Genomic DNA, 14,769 nt, shown 5'->3' with positions numbered 1-14,769 from the left:
TTTTGGTGAATGAATAATGGGAATTTAAAATAATTTGGCACAAAAAAAAGATTATGTATACTTATAATACTTTAATTCAATTTTTTAAAACGTACGGTGAACAATAATAACACGTAAGATTCTTTTCAGTGTACATAAGTAAATATTACATCTATCTCCTTTAGTTTCCCAGAATAATTATTTTGACGACTCAAATGATCAGATGAATTAATTTTTTATCATAATAAAATATTTGAACAGACTATTACTCAGTATTATTACATTAATATTAAATCTCGAAAGTTAACTTCAAAATGAACAATTTGCACTTATTCGTATTAAGGATTTATTATAGGCGTCTGTCTACGCAAGAACTAAATAAACATTTGCCCGTTTCTTTTGTGAAGTTATTATAATATTTTTATAATTCATGACCCAAAGCGGAAAAATCTGAGAGTTGAATAAAGTAAAATTATTATTTTTTTTTGTATAAATTTTTATCATAAATCCAATGAGATGAGAATGAAGAAATTTTTAAGAAAGTTTTTTTCTTAGATTGAAATCATAATAATACACAACTTAACACCTAACAGCAACTAGTCTTTGAAATGGACATTACATATTACAAGACACACATTTTTAAAATTTCAGATAAGCATGGTTAGCTAACATTCATAATTTATCTTTAATTGTAATGCATTTGGTAACAAATATAAAAATTCTTTCATATGGTTTATTCGAAACAATAATAATTCTGTTCGTGTTCTGTACTTTCGTCACATTAGGTATTAAATTCAATTTGTTGTTTTAAAACTTAGTGGTAAACTATTTGTTAAATTACTTAATAAGTAGTGTACAAACAAAATATTTTTTTCAAATAAATGAGTACAAAATGTGATCAAACTAAAACATCATTGAAATAAAAGTAAACTTAACAATGGAGTAAAAAACTAACATGGCTCGTTAGGAACTTAACTATATACATAATAAAATCACAATTTAATATCGAGAATTAACAATAAAATTAAAATACAACAAGTTTTTGTACTTGCGGAGAAAACGTGTCAATAAAAATTAACAAAATCAAAAAGTACAAAAATTTAAAAACAATAACTGCCATAATATCTGTTTATCATAATTCTATGTTACGGTATCTACGTTATTCGATATTTTTCTATTTTAAATTACGGTTTTCATCTAGCTGCATCCTCGTGACTAATTACTGTGATAAGAGAATAAAATTAATAATACTAATTAACACAACTGCTGTTTCTTTTAATATCTTTACGAGAGGTAACGACTTGTATACACCAAACTCTTTTATACACGATTTTTTTTTGATTTTGGAATAATGCAGTTAACCGGTAAAAATACAATATTTCACATGAATTTTTTGGTTCTAGTATGAAGCCTTCAACTTATTTTTCTTTAAAATTTTAACAGTACATAAGAAAGAAACTTATATATTTTTTTATTGTATATAGACGCCATCTGCAAAGGCATACGCCTCCCCCAAAGATCGTCACGATGGCCGGTCTTGCACTCCCCGCATATTAACTACGTCGGTCCATCTAGTGGGGGCTTACCCAAGCCGCTGCTACCGGCTCGTGGTTGCCCCTTGAGGACTTTTCGGCCCCTCCTGCCACTTTAGACGAGCAATTCTTGGAGCTACGACGATGACCTTAGTTCTTCTGCGAATCTATATTTCTGATTCGATCTCTCAGCGAAACTACACGCATAGATTATATAAACCGTAACGAAATACAATTAGGGCGATATAAAGTTTTTCAAACCCAATAGTTGCACTGAACATCTGCATATAGATATGATAGCATTTATGGTGCAGTCAGTAACAAACGTGCACGCTTGTTATATCTTGGAGTTTGTCTTATTTATTAAATAGCGAGGAATAGTTTCGAATTTAATATTTATTTGTGTTTTAAATTTTTCTTGCTAATGGAATAATTTTAACTGTACACATACATATTTTTTGGTGATAAAAATGATTTTTTTTTCATAGATACTTATGTAATATGGACTCCACTTTTAATTTTTTTGCACGGTTTTTAAGAAAATATTTACCGTGTAAAAAAAGAGCTGGGTGTATGTATTTATTTTGTATTTTAGTTGCCGTTTCCTATATACATATAACTATAAGACAAAGCATGTAACTAACTACAATAAATGCAATGTAATGAAACGCCGATAAAAAGGTTCTGCGATTAAATTGACAGTTGTCATAGCTTAGAAATATACTTTAAATAAATGCGAACATGCTTCTATGTGAATATCGTTAAAGGCAATTGTATGAAAGCAAATCTTCGAGCGCTGATAAATTTGTTGCGTTACTTGCGTTGTGGGTTAATAAAGATTCAATCGCAGAACAAATTTTAGCAATTGAATAGAGAAACTTTAAACAAATAATTATCACATTGACAATAGCTATAAGTTAAGATACACAGAAGGTCACTCTTACAAACTATTACCGAACATCATTCTGTCATCATACAGACTCAGTCTGTTGCATTCACTAGCTCTGCCTTTTTGCAGAGCTCTGTCTCTTCTAGCTCTTCTCACTGCTACAGGTAGGTCTCCGGGAGTTTTGACTCTACCTGCAGGATTTTGTAAGTTTACACTACCAGACGAGGAAAATATTTCACTAACATGCTCCAAGGAATGTTGTCGTTTTATTGATAAAGACTTTAAAGGCGGTTTAGGGGATTTTGGGCTGCGTTCAGGTTCGTTTGTAGCAGGTGTTAGGAATTTCAGATCTGTTGTGTCGATTTCGCCATTTAAAGCGGCTAAATACACTGGATTGTCACCACTGTATCCGTTCAGAGCGTTCTCCTTGTCATTAGGATCGCTAAATTCATTATCAAAGTTAGCATATTTATTGTGATATTTGTTAAATCCGAAATCGGTTTTTGTTTGACTGGCCTCTTTCAGAACTTCATTCTGCAGCCGTTTCTTGTCCGCATCTATTTTTGGAATGGTTTGCATTGTAATTTTCGAGCCTCCGTTTTCTGAAAGCAACATAAGATGTTCGTCCTCGCTACTCGAACATTCGGAATGTAAATCGAAGGGGCTGTCGTTTTGTTCCGTGTTGTTAGTATCGATGTATTGAAGTTCTAAGTTTATACTTGCTCTAGAAGATCTTCCACTATTGGATGAGTTAGATATTATTCTGTGGTCGCTGCTGAGCCGTTTCTTTGCGGTAGAATCTTCCGATTCTGAATGACCTGCTTTGAAATTGCTCTGAGAAGACATGGAGGCACGTATGGAGTTTTTGTTTAAACTTTCCGAACTTCCGCGTGATGTTTTGCTGCTGTTCGCAAAGTCAGCTGGTTTAGCTTTCGGGACTATGACTGCGAAGATTTGATTCCTAGCTTCCTTCTCGTCTCTAGACGGGAGTTCTTTAAAGACGCTATCAGATCTATTTTCAGATTCCATCATCATGGTAGGGGACAGGGTGCGATTTGGGGGAGATAAAGTGCATGGCCCTTCAAAATTGTATGAGCTGCCTTGGCTTAAGACTAGATTAGTAGGTCTATCGAAGGTGACGTTACTGGGTTTATCAATTAAAGAAGTTTTAATTCTGCCATTTTGTAAGGCGTTTGACGATCCTTCAGCAATCAGCTTAACTTCAGTTTCGAGAGGCTTTGAAGTTTTGCCCAATTTTCGTTCAAAAAATTTTCGTATTCCCCACCTTGGCTTTTCTGTTTTTAAATCGTGTAATAGATTAGTTTGCTTGGGGGCGCGGTCTGCGTCGTGGGAACTGACATCGTTGGGGATATAGTCAAGAGGTCGCTGGTAGGAGCGTATTTCATTAAACCTGTCTGAATTTTCTTGGAGTAGTGCACGTGTCTGAGTTATTCTAGCTACGGACAAACAGTTTTCTTCAACATTTTGTACTCTTGGCGCTGGCTCTGGGGCGGTGATGTCTTTGAGGCTTTTGTGTATGAGCTCGACGGTGTGCGTGTGCACGTTGGTGTGTGTGTTGCGCTCGATGCACGCGTTGCGTCCAATGTGCGGTTGCGGGAACAGCAGCGGCGTGCTCGCGTCGCCCATTTGCGGCGCTGTGCAATTCCAATTCTTATCAATCTCCGGTGGCGACGGGATGCTTGCATCTGCTAAATAAATTATATGGTTCTGTAGATTATTTAAAAAATAAAAGTATTATTTTTAATTGACGCCGTCCATAAAACAGTTCACTTTTAAGCGGAATGGGGAAGGGGAGGTGAGGAGAAAGATCGCGAATCGCATAGTGTAACAAGAGGTGACCATGAGGGAACGGATTTAAGAAAAATGATCTCCGTTAAGATACTGTAATTAATGCCAGTTATAGATATCTCAGAATATTTAACAAAATCCAGGATTTTATTATAAAAAATTAAGTGTGATTCTACATTATTTTCTTTTGTGACTTAATATTTCTAGGGGTTTCACAAAAAATGTAACGCAGTGTGACAACGTGTGATAGATGGGGGTTCAGAAAGTGTAATTTGGTGACATATTTTGTAAACAAACCCATTGAGGTGATATCTATTTTCATCAAAACTTTGAGTATTATCACAAAGTTCAACCTTTAAAACGAAGTACTCACCAGGTGGATGAGGATGTAAATTATTGTCGTGTATTATTGGTCCTTGCACAAGCAACATCATTTTTAGTTCCGCCATACGTTCCTCTACGCACACTGCTGTTAATCTGTTAAAAGTATTTTATTTTAATAATGCATTTTATTATATTTTAATAAGATAAATCAATTAACATAAACATCTCTTCTAAAATATCCCTATGTCTGAAGACAAATGTCTTTAACCAGAATGTGTTGCTGAAGATGACAAGTGAATCTGAGACATGGTCGTTTGCAATGGGCCCTGCGAGCCGATAGACGCGGCACGAATAGGCATTTCACTAGGTGGACTGACGACATAGTGTAGGTCGCGATAAGTCGCTGGATGCTAGCAGCGCCAGACCGGTCATCGAGGCGATCTTTAAGGCAGGCCATTACTTTGCAGTGGGCGTCTATCGGCTGAAATTAAGATAAATTAATTTCGCATTACATTATGCTATAATGTGATGCAAAAACATTGTGCTGATTTTTGCACGGCGCTGTTTGGACATGTGCTATGAAAACGATAACCTTCTGTGAGAAAGTAATGTAGCAGAAGGAGACCGCGGAAAGAGAGAAAGAGTGAGTGAGAGAAAGAGAGAGAGAAAACACGAGGTCCTCATTCGAGGTCGAAGACCTGGACGTCGGGAGAATATATAAAACACGCTCCTCCAATCTTCATAATATAGCCTCAATAAATTCGTGGTGATCTGCCGCACGTATGTCCTGACTCCGCACCATCACGTGAGCTAATACTACTAGCGTCTTTAAAGCACGTAGGACTCTACCCTAAGATATTAAGGCATTGGGTTAACGCTGTTTAAACTATGATAGTATGCGAAGACATTTGAGTAGTCTTCATTAATTTCTCGTCGTCATCATTTCAGCCATAGGTTGTCCAATTCTGGACATAGGACTTTACCACACATTTCCTACAAGAATGGTTGGAAGCGCCTTAATTTCAGCATCTTCCGATGACTTTAACAAGGTTGTCGCTCATCCTTGTGGGCGGACGTAGCACGCTGCGTTTGCCAATCCAGTCTTCAGTCTAGGACCTTAAGGATCCAGCGACCAGAGGTTTTGCGCACCACGTGTCCTGCGTAATGTCACTCCAACTTGCCAATCCGTTTGTCTAAGACGGTTACTTTCGTTTGTCTAGGTATCTATTCATTCCTAATTCTAAATTAAAATACTTAAGACAATTTGAATTAAAATTACATATAAATCAATCGGTAACTGTACCTTGGCAATAACGTTTCTTTTATAGTCAACCTTAACCCTAAAACATACCTCGCTTCGGCGTCGTGATCCCAACATTCATCGCATGTGTCCGTCGCAATTTTTAAAGCACGAGCTTCAGAGACAGGGCCTTTTGGAAGTGGCGGCCTCGCCTTATTGCGGGAAACGAGACTCTGTTGAAAACAAAAATTTTAAAATATTTATTCCTTTTGCCGAGAGAGCAATCTATAATATGAGAAATAAACTGTGAAAATAATCGTGTAGGTAACCTACGAATCATCCTATATAATTTTAGACAAAGAATACCTAAAAGTTTTATTAAGTTATGATAATACATAGTCAATTTATGTATGAAAATAATATCTTTGTATATAACAATAGAGACAAATATAAAATCAATGTACAATATCCGGCGATTAATACTGCACATCGACTGAATAATGGAAGTGAATTTAGCACGACTGACAAAATATCACATAGGTATTGAGGGATAGAGGTAATGCTCTACCAAGCCGAAATTAGCCGATTATCTTTTTCCAAAGTTCAATATGCAATATTTATCACCGGGTACCTTACAGAAGGTTAGCGGCAGATGTAAAGACAATCGCCAAAGATACCTATGGGAGATATGCCATAATCGCCACGCTTCGTAGGCGGTGTAGTATTATGATACGCAGAGGCCGCTGCTGCACATTCTCTGGTATCTTGTGAGCGGTGGTAATCTTACTATAATTTTGCACAGATTGTGAATTAAAATATAAAATATTTTATACCGGGATTCAAACCCGCGACCCACGATCGGAAGTTTTAGTCCTCTACCGCTGAGCTTACTACAATTGATCAAGTATCATACGTTCCTCTAGGTTCCATTATAGCGTTTTAGAACACTCTTTTGTAATGCCACTTGAATTATTAATATAAAAAACCATAATAGTGTAAATAGTTGTCATGTGATTTTTCAGCATTGGATATAGTTGCTGAAATTACTGATATTATTTAAAATTTAATTACGCATCCTTTCCTTGACATACACAAGTAATAATTGCAAATGATTCAAATTGAAAATTAAACAAATGTATAAATAGGTAATCATTGTTTTTCAATATACTTTTATGTCTGGTGTCTTTCATAAAACATGTTACCTGTTTCACTTTTCCAAACCCCCCTTCTCTCTTCACACTACGTTATACTTTCAGCAGCGCCTCTTGAAATATTACATCACAAAAGCTAGACCACCTTCAAGATAAAGGATATTTATGTAATATTAACTTTTAAAAACCAAATTTTACCGACATCTGACATATCAGATATCTAACCTATATGCCCTACCCCCTCCTCGTTGTCACATCACGTTACAACTTTTACGATAAAGTCCGTCCTTCCGCTTTTCGACGTCTAAGGGTTTCGTGAATATTCTGAGATATCTATTATTTACATTTAAATATCTTAACGATTAACGTCACTTTTCTTAAAACTCTTCTCCCCTTTCGTCACTCTTCGTAAAACAGTCACTTTCCCTTCTCTCAGAGCGAAAATATTTTATGAACGCCTGACTAGTTTATTTTATTTATTTTTAAATAAATGAAAATGGAATAATTAGATAATATTGAATTCACCTGCATTTGCGCCAGAGTGGGCTGCGGTGGAAGTCCTAGGTGATGGTAGGGTGGTGCGTACGGTGGCGGAGGCCGAGGATGTGCACCAGTACAGCGCCAAAGCATCTCCCACAGCACCAACGCCAGGGCGAACACATCCACAGCACATAACGCCGCCCTCGCTCCACTCAAGTCCAACGCCCCCTCTAATGCTTCGGGAGATAAGTACCGAAGCGTTCCAGCCTGTCAATTAACCCACTCATAATGGTCATAGTTCGAGATCTGTTAGAATAAGAGAAATAAAATACTATATACGTTATTAACAGACAGAAAGTCTGTCGTTCAGTAAGTACAAAAATTAAAACCATTACCATTTGGCACAGAAAACAGTTTTTATTCAAAAAACAACTAATATTAATTGACCTCCGCTTTCTTTTATTTCTCGAATTTAATATAAGTATAGTCGAATTGATATTATATATGTATATATGTATGTACCTATATGTACACATGTATGCATGTATATATATATAGTTCACCTCTGTAATCCTGCTGGGAGCAGTGCGGTCTCGGCGTGGTGGCAGTGGCTGCGCCAGGCCCAAGTCCGCAAGGCGAGCGCGTCCGTCTGCCGCCACCAGCACGTTACTACTATTCACGTCGCGGTGCACAACACAAGGCTTGTTCCCCGCTACAATAAAATAAACAAATAAATTCAAAGAAATAATTTTATTTGGACAAAACTCTCCGTATTGTTGATAAACAACAGGTGGTGAAGATTATGCTGAAAGATGAAGATGAAGAATACTACATGATCTTTCTTTGGGATCACGACTCTTCAGCAATATAACTACGAGGAGGAAGACCATGTTCTCACATCGTGATTATAATGGTAATCGCTTACGTGACAAGATGGGACACGGGGACAGGGAGGGGGTCCTTTATAAAAACTTGATGATAACATTTTAGGCCTATTACAAATATCTCAGAATAATTAAGAAACTCTTAGATAACTAAACAATAAGGAAATTATTTGCTTTTTAATTTCAGAAATATTGATATTCTACTTATTTAAACTTTTTTTTTAGTATTATAGAAAGCTTTTCTACGTGCCAATATAAGCCTTGATCGCCAACTTTGAGGTAGCACCGCCTATGAGAACCTATGACAATCATTTAAAAAAGTTAGTTTTACTAGGAGTATGAAGATGAGCGAGCGCCGACGCCAGTCCGTGCGCGAGAGTTGCGAATTCCAGCCACGTGATCGTTTCACGTTCCAAGCGCGAGCGCAATGTACACACGCACAGTTCCAGCACGAGCAGATGTTCACGTGGAGCGCCTTCCGTCATAGTTGAGCGCGTGTCGCTGCCTGAAAAGAAAAAAAATATTATCTGGTTCCCTTTTATCGGTATTAAATGTATCATAACTAATCACTACCCCGTTAGTGAAAGACCGTACACAAGAATTAGAGAAATAGGGTTGGATTTTTTTAAAACTTTGGAGATCGTGTAAGCCAAGGGGTTAAATACACAAACATTATTAAAAAACATTGGAAGCGAAAATGTATTGACATTAACCATAGTAACGCAGTAAGTTGGGATGAGCGAGATGTGGCAGTCCATAAATAGTTGCCTCCTTTTGCCAGGCAGTCGCATTGCTGCACAGCTTCACCGCTACTGGAGTGGCACCTAATGTACCTCGCCAAACCGAACCAAACTTGCCTTGGCCTGTACAAAGAATACATAAAAATTTAGTATTTAATCTTCTTCTTTTTAACAGAAAGACGCCCGCTGCAAAGACATAGCTCTCTAAAACTATAAATATTCATAAGGAAAAGATACATTTCAAATTTGAATGTGATTTATGTTATTGTAATTATATTAGTGGCCACAGTTAGACAAATTCCAGTAGGAAATGCTAAACTTTATACACCAAACAGTTAACATATCACTCCTTCTAATGCAGTTGTTGTAAGGGAATTTAGGAGAAAGATCGTTTTATTCTCATCAATGGCAACAAATGTAAAAAAAAGATGTAACATTTTTTTAATTATTATTAACCATAGTCTTTTCCATAGACCAAATACGCTATATACCAATCGAAAATTCACTGGCTTCTGGGATATGTTAAAACAATCAAGTAAGAGAATATGTCCACATGTAAACACATACTTAGCTAATAATCACTAATCAATATGATAAGTAGGGGTACGGAAATTTCGTATTTACGAAATAGATGCGAATAAATGCGAAAATTTCTTATAAATGCGAATAAATGCGAAATGTATGCAATTTTTCTGTTTTTCAAGATCATTTTTAAATGAGTTAATTGATGAATATACACACTTTCATAGGTAAATTCAGTGATGTCAACCCCGTATCATAGACCCCTAAGGCCTACGGGATATATTTCTTGGCTTACTTATCAGTTAAGAAGCTCTTTGTTTTGTGTAAAAGACCTCTGGTCAGTTGAAAATCCCTAATTTTTAGAAAAACGCCTTATCTTTTTTTCGAACTCTGCCATTAATGGGCTAATCCATGAACTCATTAATAAAAATATAAATCATAATATGCATGACAATTGTTGGCCGTCAAATGCAACTTTTCGTCCTTTGATGGAGCAGAATCTAATACAGAGTATTTGACATCCAACTTTACATAGTGGACGCTTAACTCATCTTTAAAATGTACAATGTCGTCGTAACAAACTAAAAAAGAACGCTTAAGGTTGCGAATATTAATTTTTTTACAATTTTTTAATTAACTAAACTTGTCAAATGTTTAACCTTTAATTTTGAAAAATTTTTGTCGAAAAATGCCTATTACCCCAAATTTAATAAGTTTTAAAGTATAAATGCGAAATTAATGCGAAATTTGCAATGTTTGAAAAATTTAAATGCGAAATTGGTGATTTTTTTTTTGCGAAAATTCCGTACCTCTAATGATAAGTTGTGAAAAGTACAGTATAATGTAACATATACCACTTAGTTCTCCTAGGTTATATATATATACACATGAATATATATACACACACATATATATATATCTATATATATATATATATATAAACAATTACTCAAAAACTTCTGCCTATAATGTCATAGAAGTAAAACAAATTTTGTAGTGTCTTTCTCTTAACTTAATTATTATATTATTAATGTACAAGCAGGCAGGCTGCCTTAAATAATTAGCAAACCTATATGTTCTATAAGTGTTAGATTGTCCACGCAGAGTAGTCCAGTTGCCAATGCATCAGGTCCACTACCCATGATGTCTCCTGAAGACAAAAGGTTAAATTAGGCTTTCTAAATAATAGCACTTGGCTTAAATTTAACTTATTATTGATAGTTAATAATGGGTAATATTGATTGTCCAAGAGTTTAAGACAAGTTTAATTGTTTTATTTATTCATTGAAATACCTCATACCATTTCTTTTACCCATATTATGCAAGCACATTACCCAAGTACACACACAATACATTTTTGAGCCTCTAGAAAATGAAAACCGGAAAACATTTGAGAAGTTAAAATTAGAAAGACTATAAAAATCATCTAATAATCTATGTTTATCTATAATAAAATCATAGAAAAATAAAAATAAACTCAAATATGAAATGACTTATGCACTCAAACATACATGTAGCTTTTATGTTATTTTTTGTTTTAACCTCTATTTGTTCTTAAATTAAAAAATTAATTGTATTTTTTGGTAATTACCTACACACCTGGGTAGACATTAACTGTGAACAGTTAGATAAATAAACTACTTCAGCAAGCAACCGTAAATTGTATCTATATGTATATTTTGTACCCAATCAAGATTAGTATAATCATTGTAACTGAAGATTTAAAATTTCATTTAACCCCTTAACCTACTATGACGGTCACAGCCCGCGTGCGGTGGTCGGATCAAACGTAAATAAATATTACGGACATCGCTCGCGTAGTGATTGTGCGAATGACACGAACGCTGTGCGAGCTTGTATATGGTTACGGCCTAATATCTTCGAATCTAAATCATAGGTTAAGGTGTATTTCTTATTATTATATTTTAATATTATTAAGATCATTATAATAATTAAAGTTTATAAATCTATTCTTAGATTTTTGTTCATTTTCTTAAATAATTTCCATCTTGAAACACCTTGGTGAAGTTGATGTCAAGCTCTTTGCTTAGCATCCTATCCTTTGCATTCCTAACGGCAGTAGTAAGAAAGTTTCAATATTGACTTGACTTGGTCAGATCAGTGGGTAGGTGATCTATATGGTCTTTTACCATCTACTTTCCCTACAACCAGGAGTTTGTGAAATTTATCTGGTTGTCTGTGGGCAATGTGGTTAAAATACCTTACTGGTTGATAACATATTGTGGAGTACCTGGTCTTAAACTTGAGTTTTTGTATACATATATGGATAATTTCAAAAGCTTTAACAAATACTTACCTTTCTCTACATCTGCTACATCACTTAAATCTTCCTTCACCAGTGTCATTTTTCTGCAGTACATATTTCTGCACATTATTGCTATTACTAATACAGAGACCAATGCCAGGATGCCTGATGCAATAATGCTTGGATAATTTGGAGGTTGTGAGGAACTGCTCATAGTGGATTCAGCTTTAACCGTCACTTCTTCTTTGAAAGATGCTGCATTAAATAATATACGACTTATTGATCAAACAGTTAACTGTTTATTAGGAAACAATATAATTAAATTTAAGCATTATCAAATTATTGAAATTTAACATGGTTGATATTATAATGTACACATTTAATTTAAAAAAAAGGAAACTTGAGTTTCAAATTACAAGCCAAATAGAAATAAATCCAAAACAATGATAAAGTCATATGTAGCCTGAAACATGTGAACAACAGATGTTAACTGATGATTTGCCACTATTTAAAAACATCTTTGCCTAATTGACTCCAATGAATGAGTTGTATTACAACACAAAAGTTATAAAAGTAGAATAATTAACAATACATAACAATAAAAAATACAGGATAAAAAGTTACATAGGTTTATAAAACATAGTAAAAAATTAATACTTAAAATACTTACTGAAATCTGCATTACAAAAGCTTTTTGTGCAACAACAGAATTTGCTGCTAGGCAAACGTGCCGTGACTTGCGTACATTTGTCACAACCATTACTACCATCTCCTTGTGAAGAACGCCAACAACCTGAAACAGACATTTATTGTATAATAAAGGATTTATGTTTGTAAAGATAGATAAGAGTGGGATGTTTGGAAGTGGTTTATGTCTTGGGGACAACCTAACCGATCAAATGTTGATGTAAAATTTAAGTTGTTAGTGAATAATACCTTGTGCATGGGTCATCAAGTATCTGAAAGTAGAGGTACAATTTGTTTTGATAGAATACCATTTTTGTGGACAAACATGCACCACTATCTATTGAATTCTTTTTGCACTAACAAATTGAAAATAGACCATAAGGTATACTCCCACAATTCTATAGATATATCACAACAATTTTCCACATCTATTTGAATCTATTATTATATATGTAATTTTAATTAATATAATTTGGTGGTATAGTAACTTTAATACAGAAAGATTGAAATTTATTTTTCTAATAATAAAAAAGGATGTCTCTATTTTAAGATTGGGTTGTCAGCCGCCCTAATACTCATGCTCTTGGCCCATTAGCAACTATGTGGCAGACTTTTAGTATAAAAACATATTAACCAACCTTGACCCAGCACTGTAATGTTGCCTTCCTGATCTTGATGCCACAAAGTGTAGCAATAGGCACGAGGATCAGTACACTGTTCAACTTCGACTACTTCACCATTTGGTAATGTTGTTTCAGAGAGAGAGCCAGTGTCTGAAAATTATGTTTCATTATTTTATAAGTGTAATATACATTTGTTATGGTATTTAGGTATGTCTCTTATTGAGACTGATTTAGCATATAGAAGAATATATACAGTGAGAATATGCTTAAATTTTCATTAAAAAACCGAACAACGGCACTGGCAAAACACTTGAAAATTAATATGGGAGTTATTTTAAGTACTAGCTTTTATTTATATGTGGCTACCATTCAGATACATTAATATGTGGAAATTGAAAAAGGAATAAGCTCTTACCAAATCTAACATTTTCAACCATTAATTGAGCATTTCTGTCCTCATCATAAGATGGAGTAACACTTATAGCTACACTGTGCATCTTGTATAAACAAGTGATTGTTGGTCCTACTGTAGTAGGAGCATCTGTCACTATAATGGCTGCTTTAACCTTGTACTGTTTGACTTCATTTGTTACAACATTATGATTATTGGAATCTCCTCTCCCAGGACTTACAGCATTTTTTTCAAATGATCCAACAAAATTACTTCTTACAGAATTAGACACCAAATGATTTATATTATCATCATTAGAGTTGCTTACAAAGTCATTTGTACTTATGGCTTCTACACTTCTTTTACCTATTACTTTTGGTTGGTCTTGTGTTGGCCAGTAATCAGCTAGGTCTTGCAAATTGTTCCATTGTATAGTCCGCCTATGATGGTATTTGGTAAATGTTCTTACGTAGTGAGCGGGTTTTAAATGATGTATATTATTTTTTGTATCTTGAGATTCTTGAGGTCGAGACGTTAAAACTTTCGCGGTGAATATGAACAAAAATAGCACAACGCATTTCAACAGCGGTGTTATTCTTTGGGTCAACATTCCTTCCATCATCTTTTCGGTGGCGGTTTAAACGTTATGATTCATTTTAAAATGAATCTAAGCAAATGCATAGGTACGTAATTGCAACTTAGCAACGGCACTGCAGAATTTATTGATTTTCGTCAACGCATTCGAATTTTGTAACAATTCTTTTTCCTCCGTTTCAGCGAATTTCATACACTAATATTATACTTTTACATCCTCACGTTACCGGCGAAGCATTAAAAAAACATTATTTAAAATGAAAATTGTTTGTTTTCTTAAAACAATTTTTATTTACTTAACAGTTATTTAAGTTATTACCGAGATTTCAAGTAAGTAATACAATACTTTGCGGAATTAAGTTTTTAAGCAATTTATAATTAAGAAAATGAAATTTATTTTATTCCAAAAGATCGATAGGATGTTGACAAACACATTTCATCACCGACCGACATATTGACTGTGTTTAAGTGTTGGCATTTATAAAACTGGTATAGTAAGAGTGAATAGTTTCAATTTTTGGTGTAAAAAGTCGTGCGCTTCACTAGACAACACCTTGAAGACAATTTGCGGTAGCAGTTACTACTTTGTTTTATCTTAAATGTTTACGAGTATTTAGCATCTAACTAACACAATTTTCTTTACTTCAATTTTATTACT

General features: G+C 34.6%; 1 protein-coding gene across 3 annotated transcripts; it reads right to left on the bottom strand.

Moving 5' to 3' along the window:
• Positions 1 to 96: 96 nt before the first annotated feature.
• LOC137922795 (uncharacterized) lies at positions 97 to 14,524 on the bottom strand. 3 transcript variants are annotated; one of them, XM_068765863.1, is made up of 12 exons: positions 13,542 to 14,524; positions 13,142 to 13,276; positions 12,487 to 12,609; positions 11,868 to 12,071; positions 10,620 to 10,700; positions 9,002 to 9,151; positions 8,620 to 8,793; positions 7,968 to 8,116; positions 7,450 to 7,671; positions 5,885 to 6,006; positions 4,583 to 4,686; positions 97 to 4,109 (listed from the first exon to the last, which is right to left on the bottom strand). In XM_068765863.1, the coding sequence occupies exons 1-12, from the start codon at positions 14,137 to 14,139 to the stop codon at positions 2,452 to 2,454; spliced, it is 3,720 nt and encodes a 1,239-aa protein (XP_068621964.1). In that variant the 5' UTR covers positions 14,140 to 14,524; the 3' UTR covers positions 97 to 2,451. The 3 variants fall into 3 exon arrangements, with proteins under 3 accessions (XP_068621964.1, XP_068621965.1, XP_068621966.1); XM_068765864.1 differs by having other exon boundaries at positions 97 to 4,106; XM_068765865.1 differs by lacking the exon at positions 10,620 to 10,700.
• Between the last annotated feature and the right edge of the window lie 245 nt (positions 14,525 to 14,769).

Source organism: Battus philenor, unplaced genomic scaffold (genome assembly GCF_028537555.1).
Source record: "Battus philenor isolate CCGP_79_NKW_IND1 unplaced genomic scaffold, ilBatPhil1.0.hap1 SCAF_20, whole genome shotgun sequence".
Classification (NCBI taxonomy): domain Eukaryota; kingdom Metazoa; phylum Arthropoda; class Insecta; order Lepidoptera; family Papilionidae; genus Battus; species Battus philenor.
Note: the sequence above shows the minus strand (reverse complement) of the source record. Positions and strands in the feature narration are given on the sequence as shown.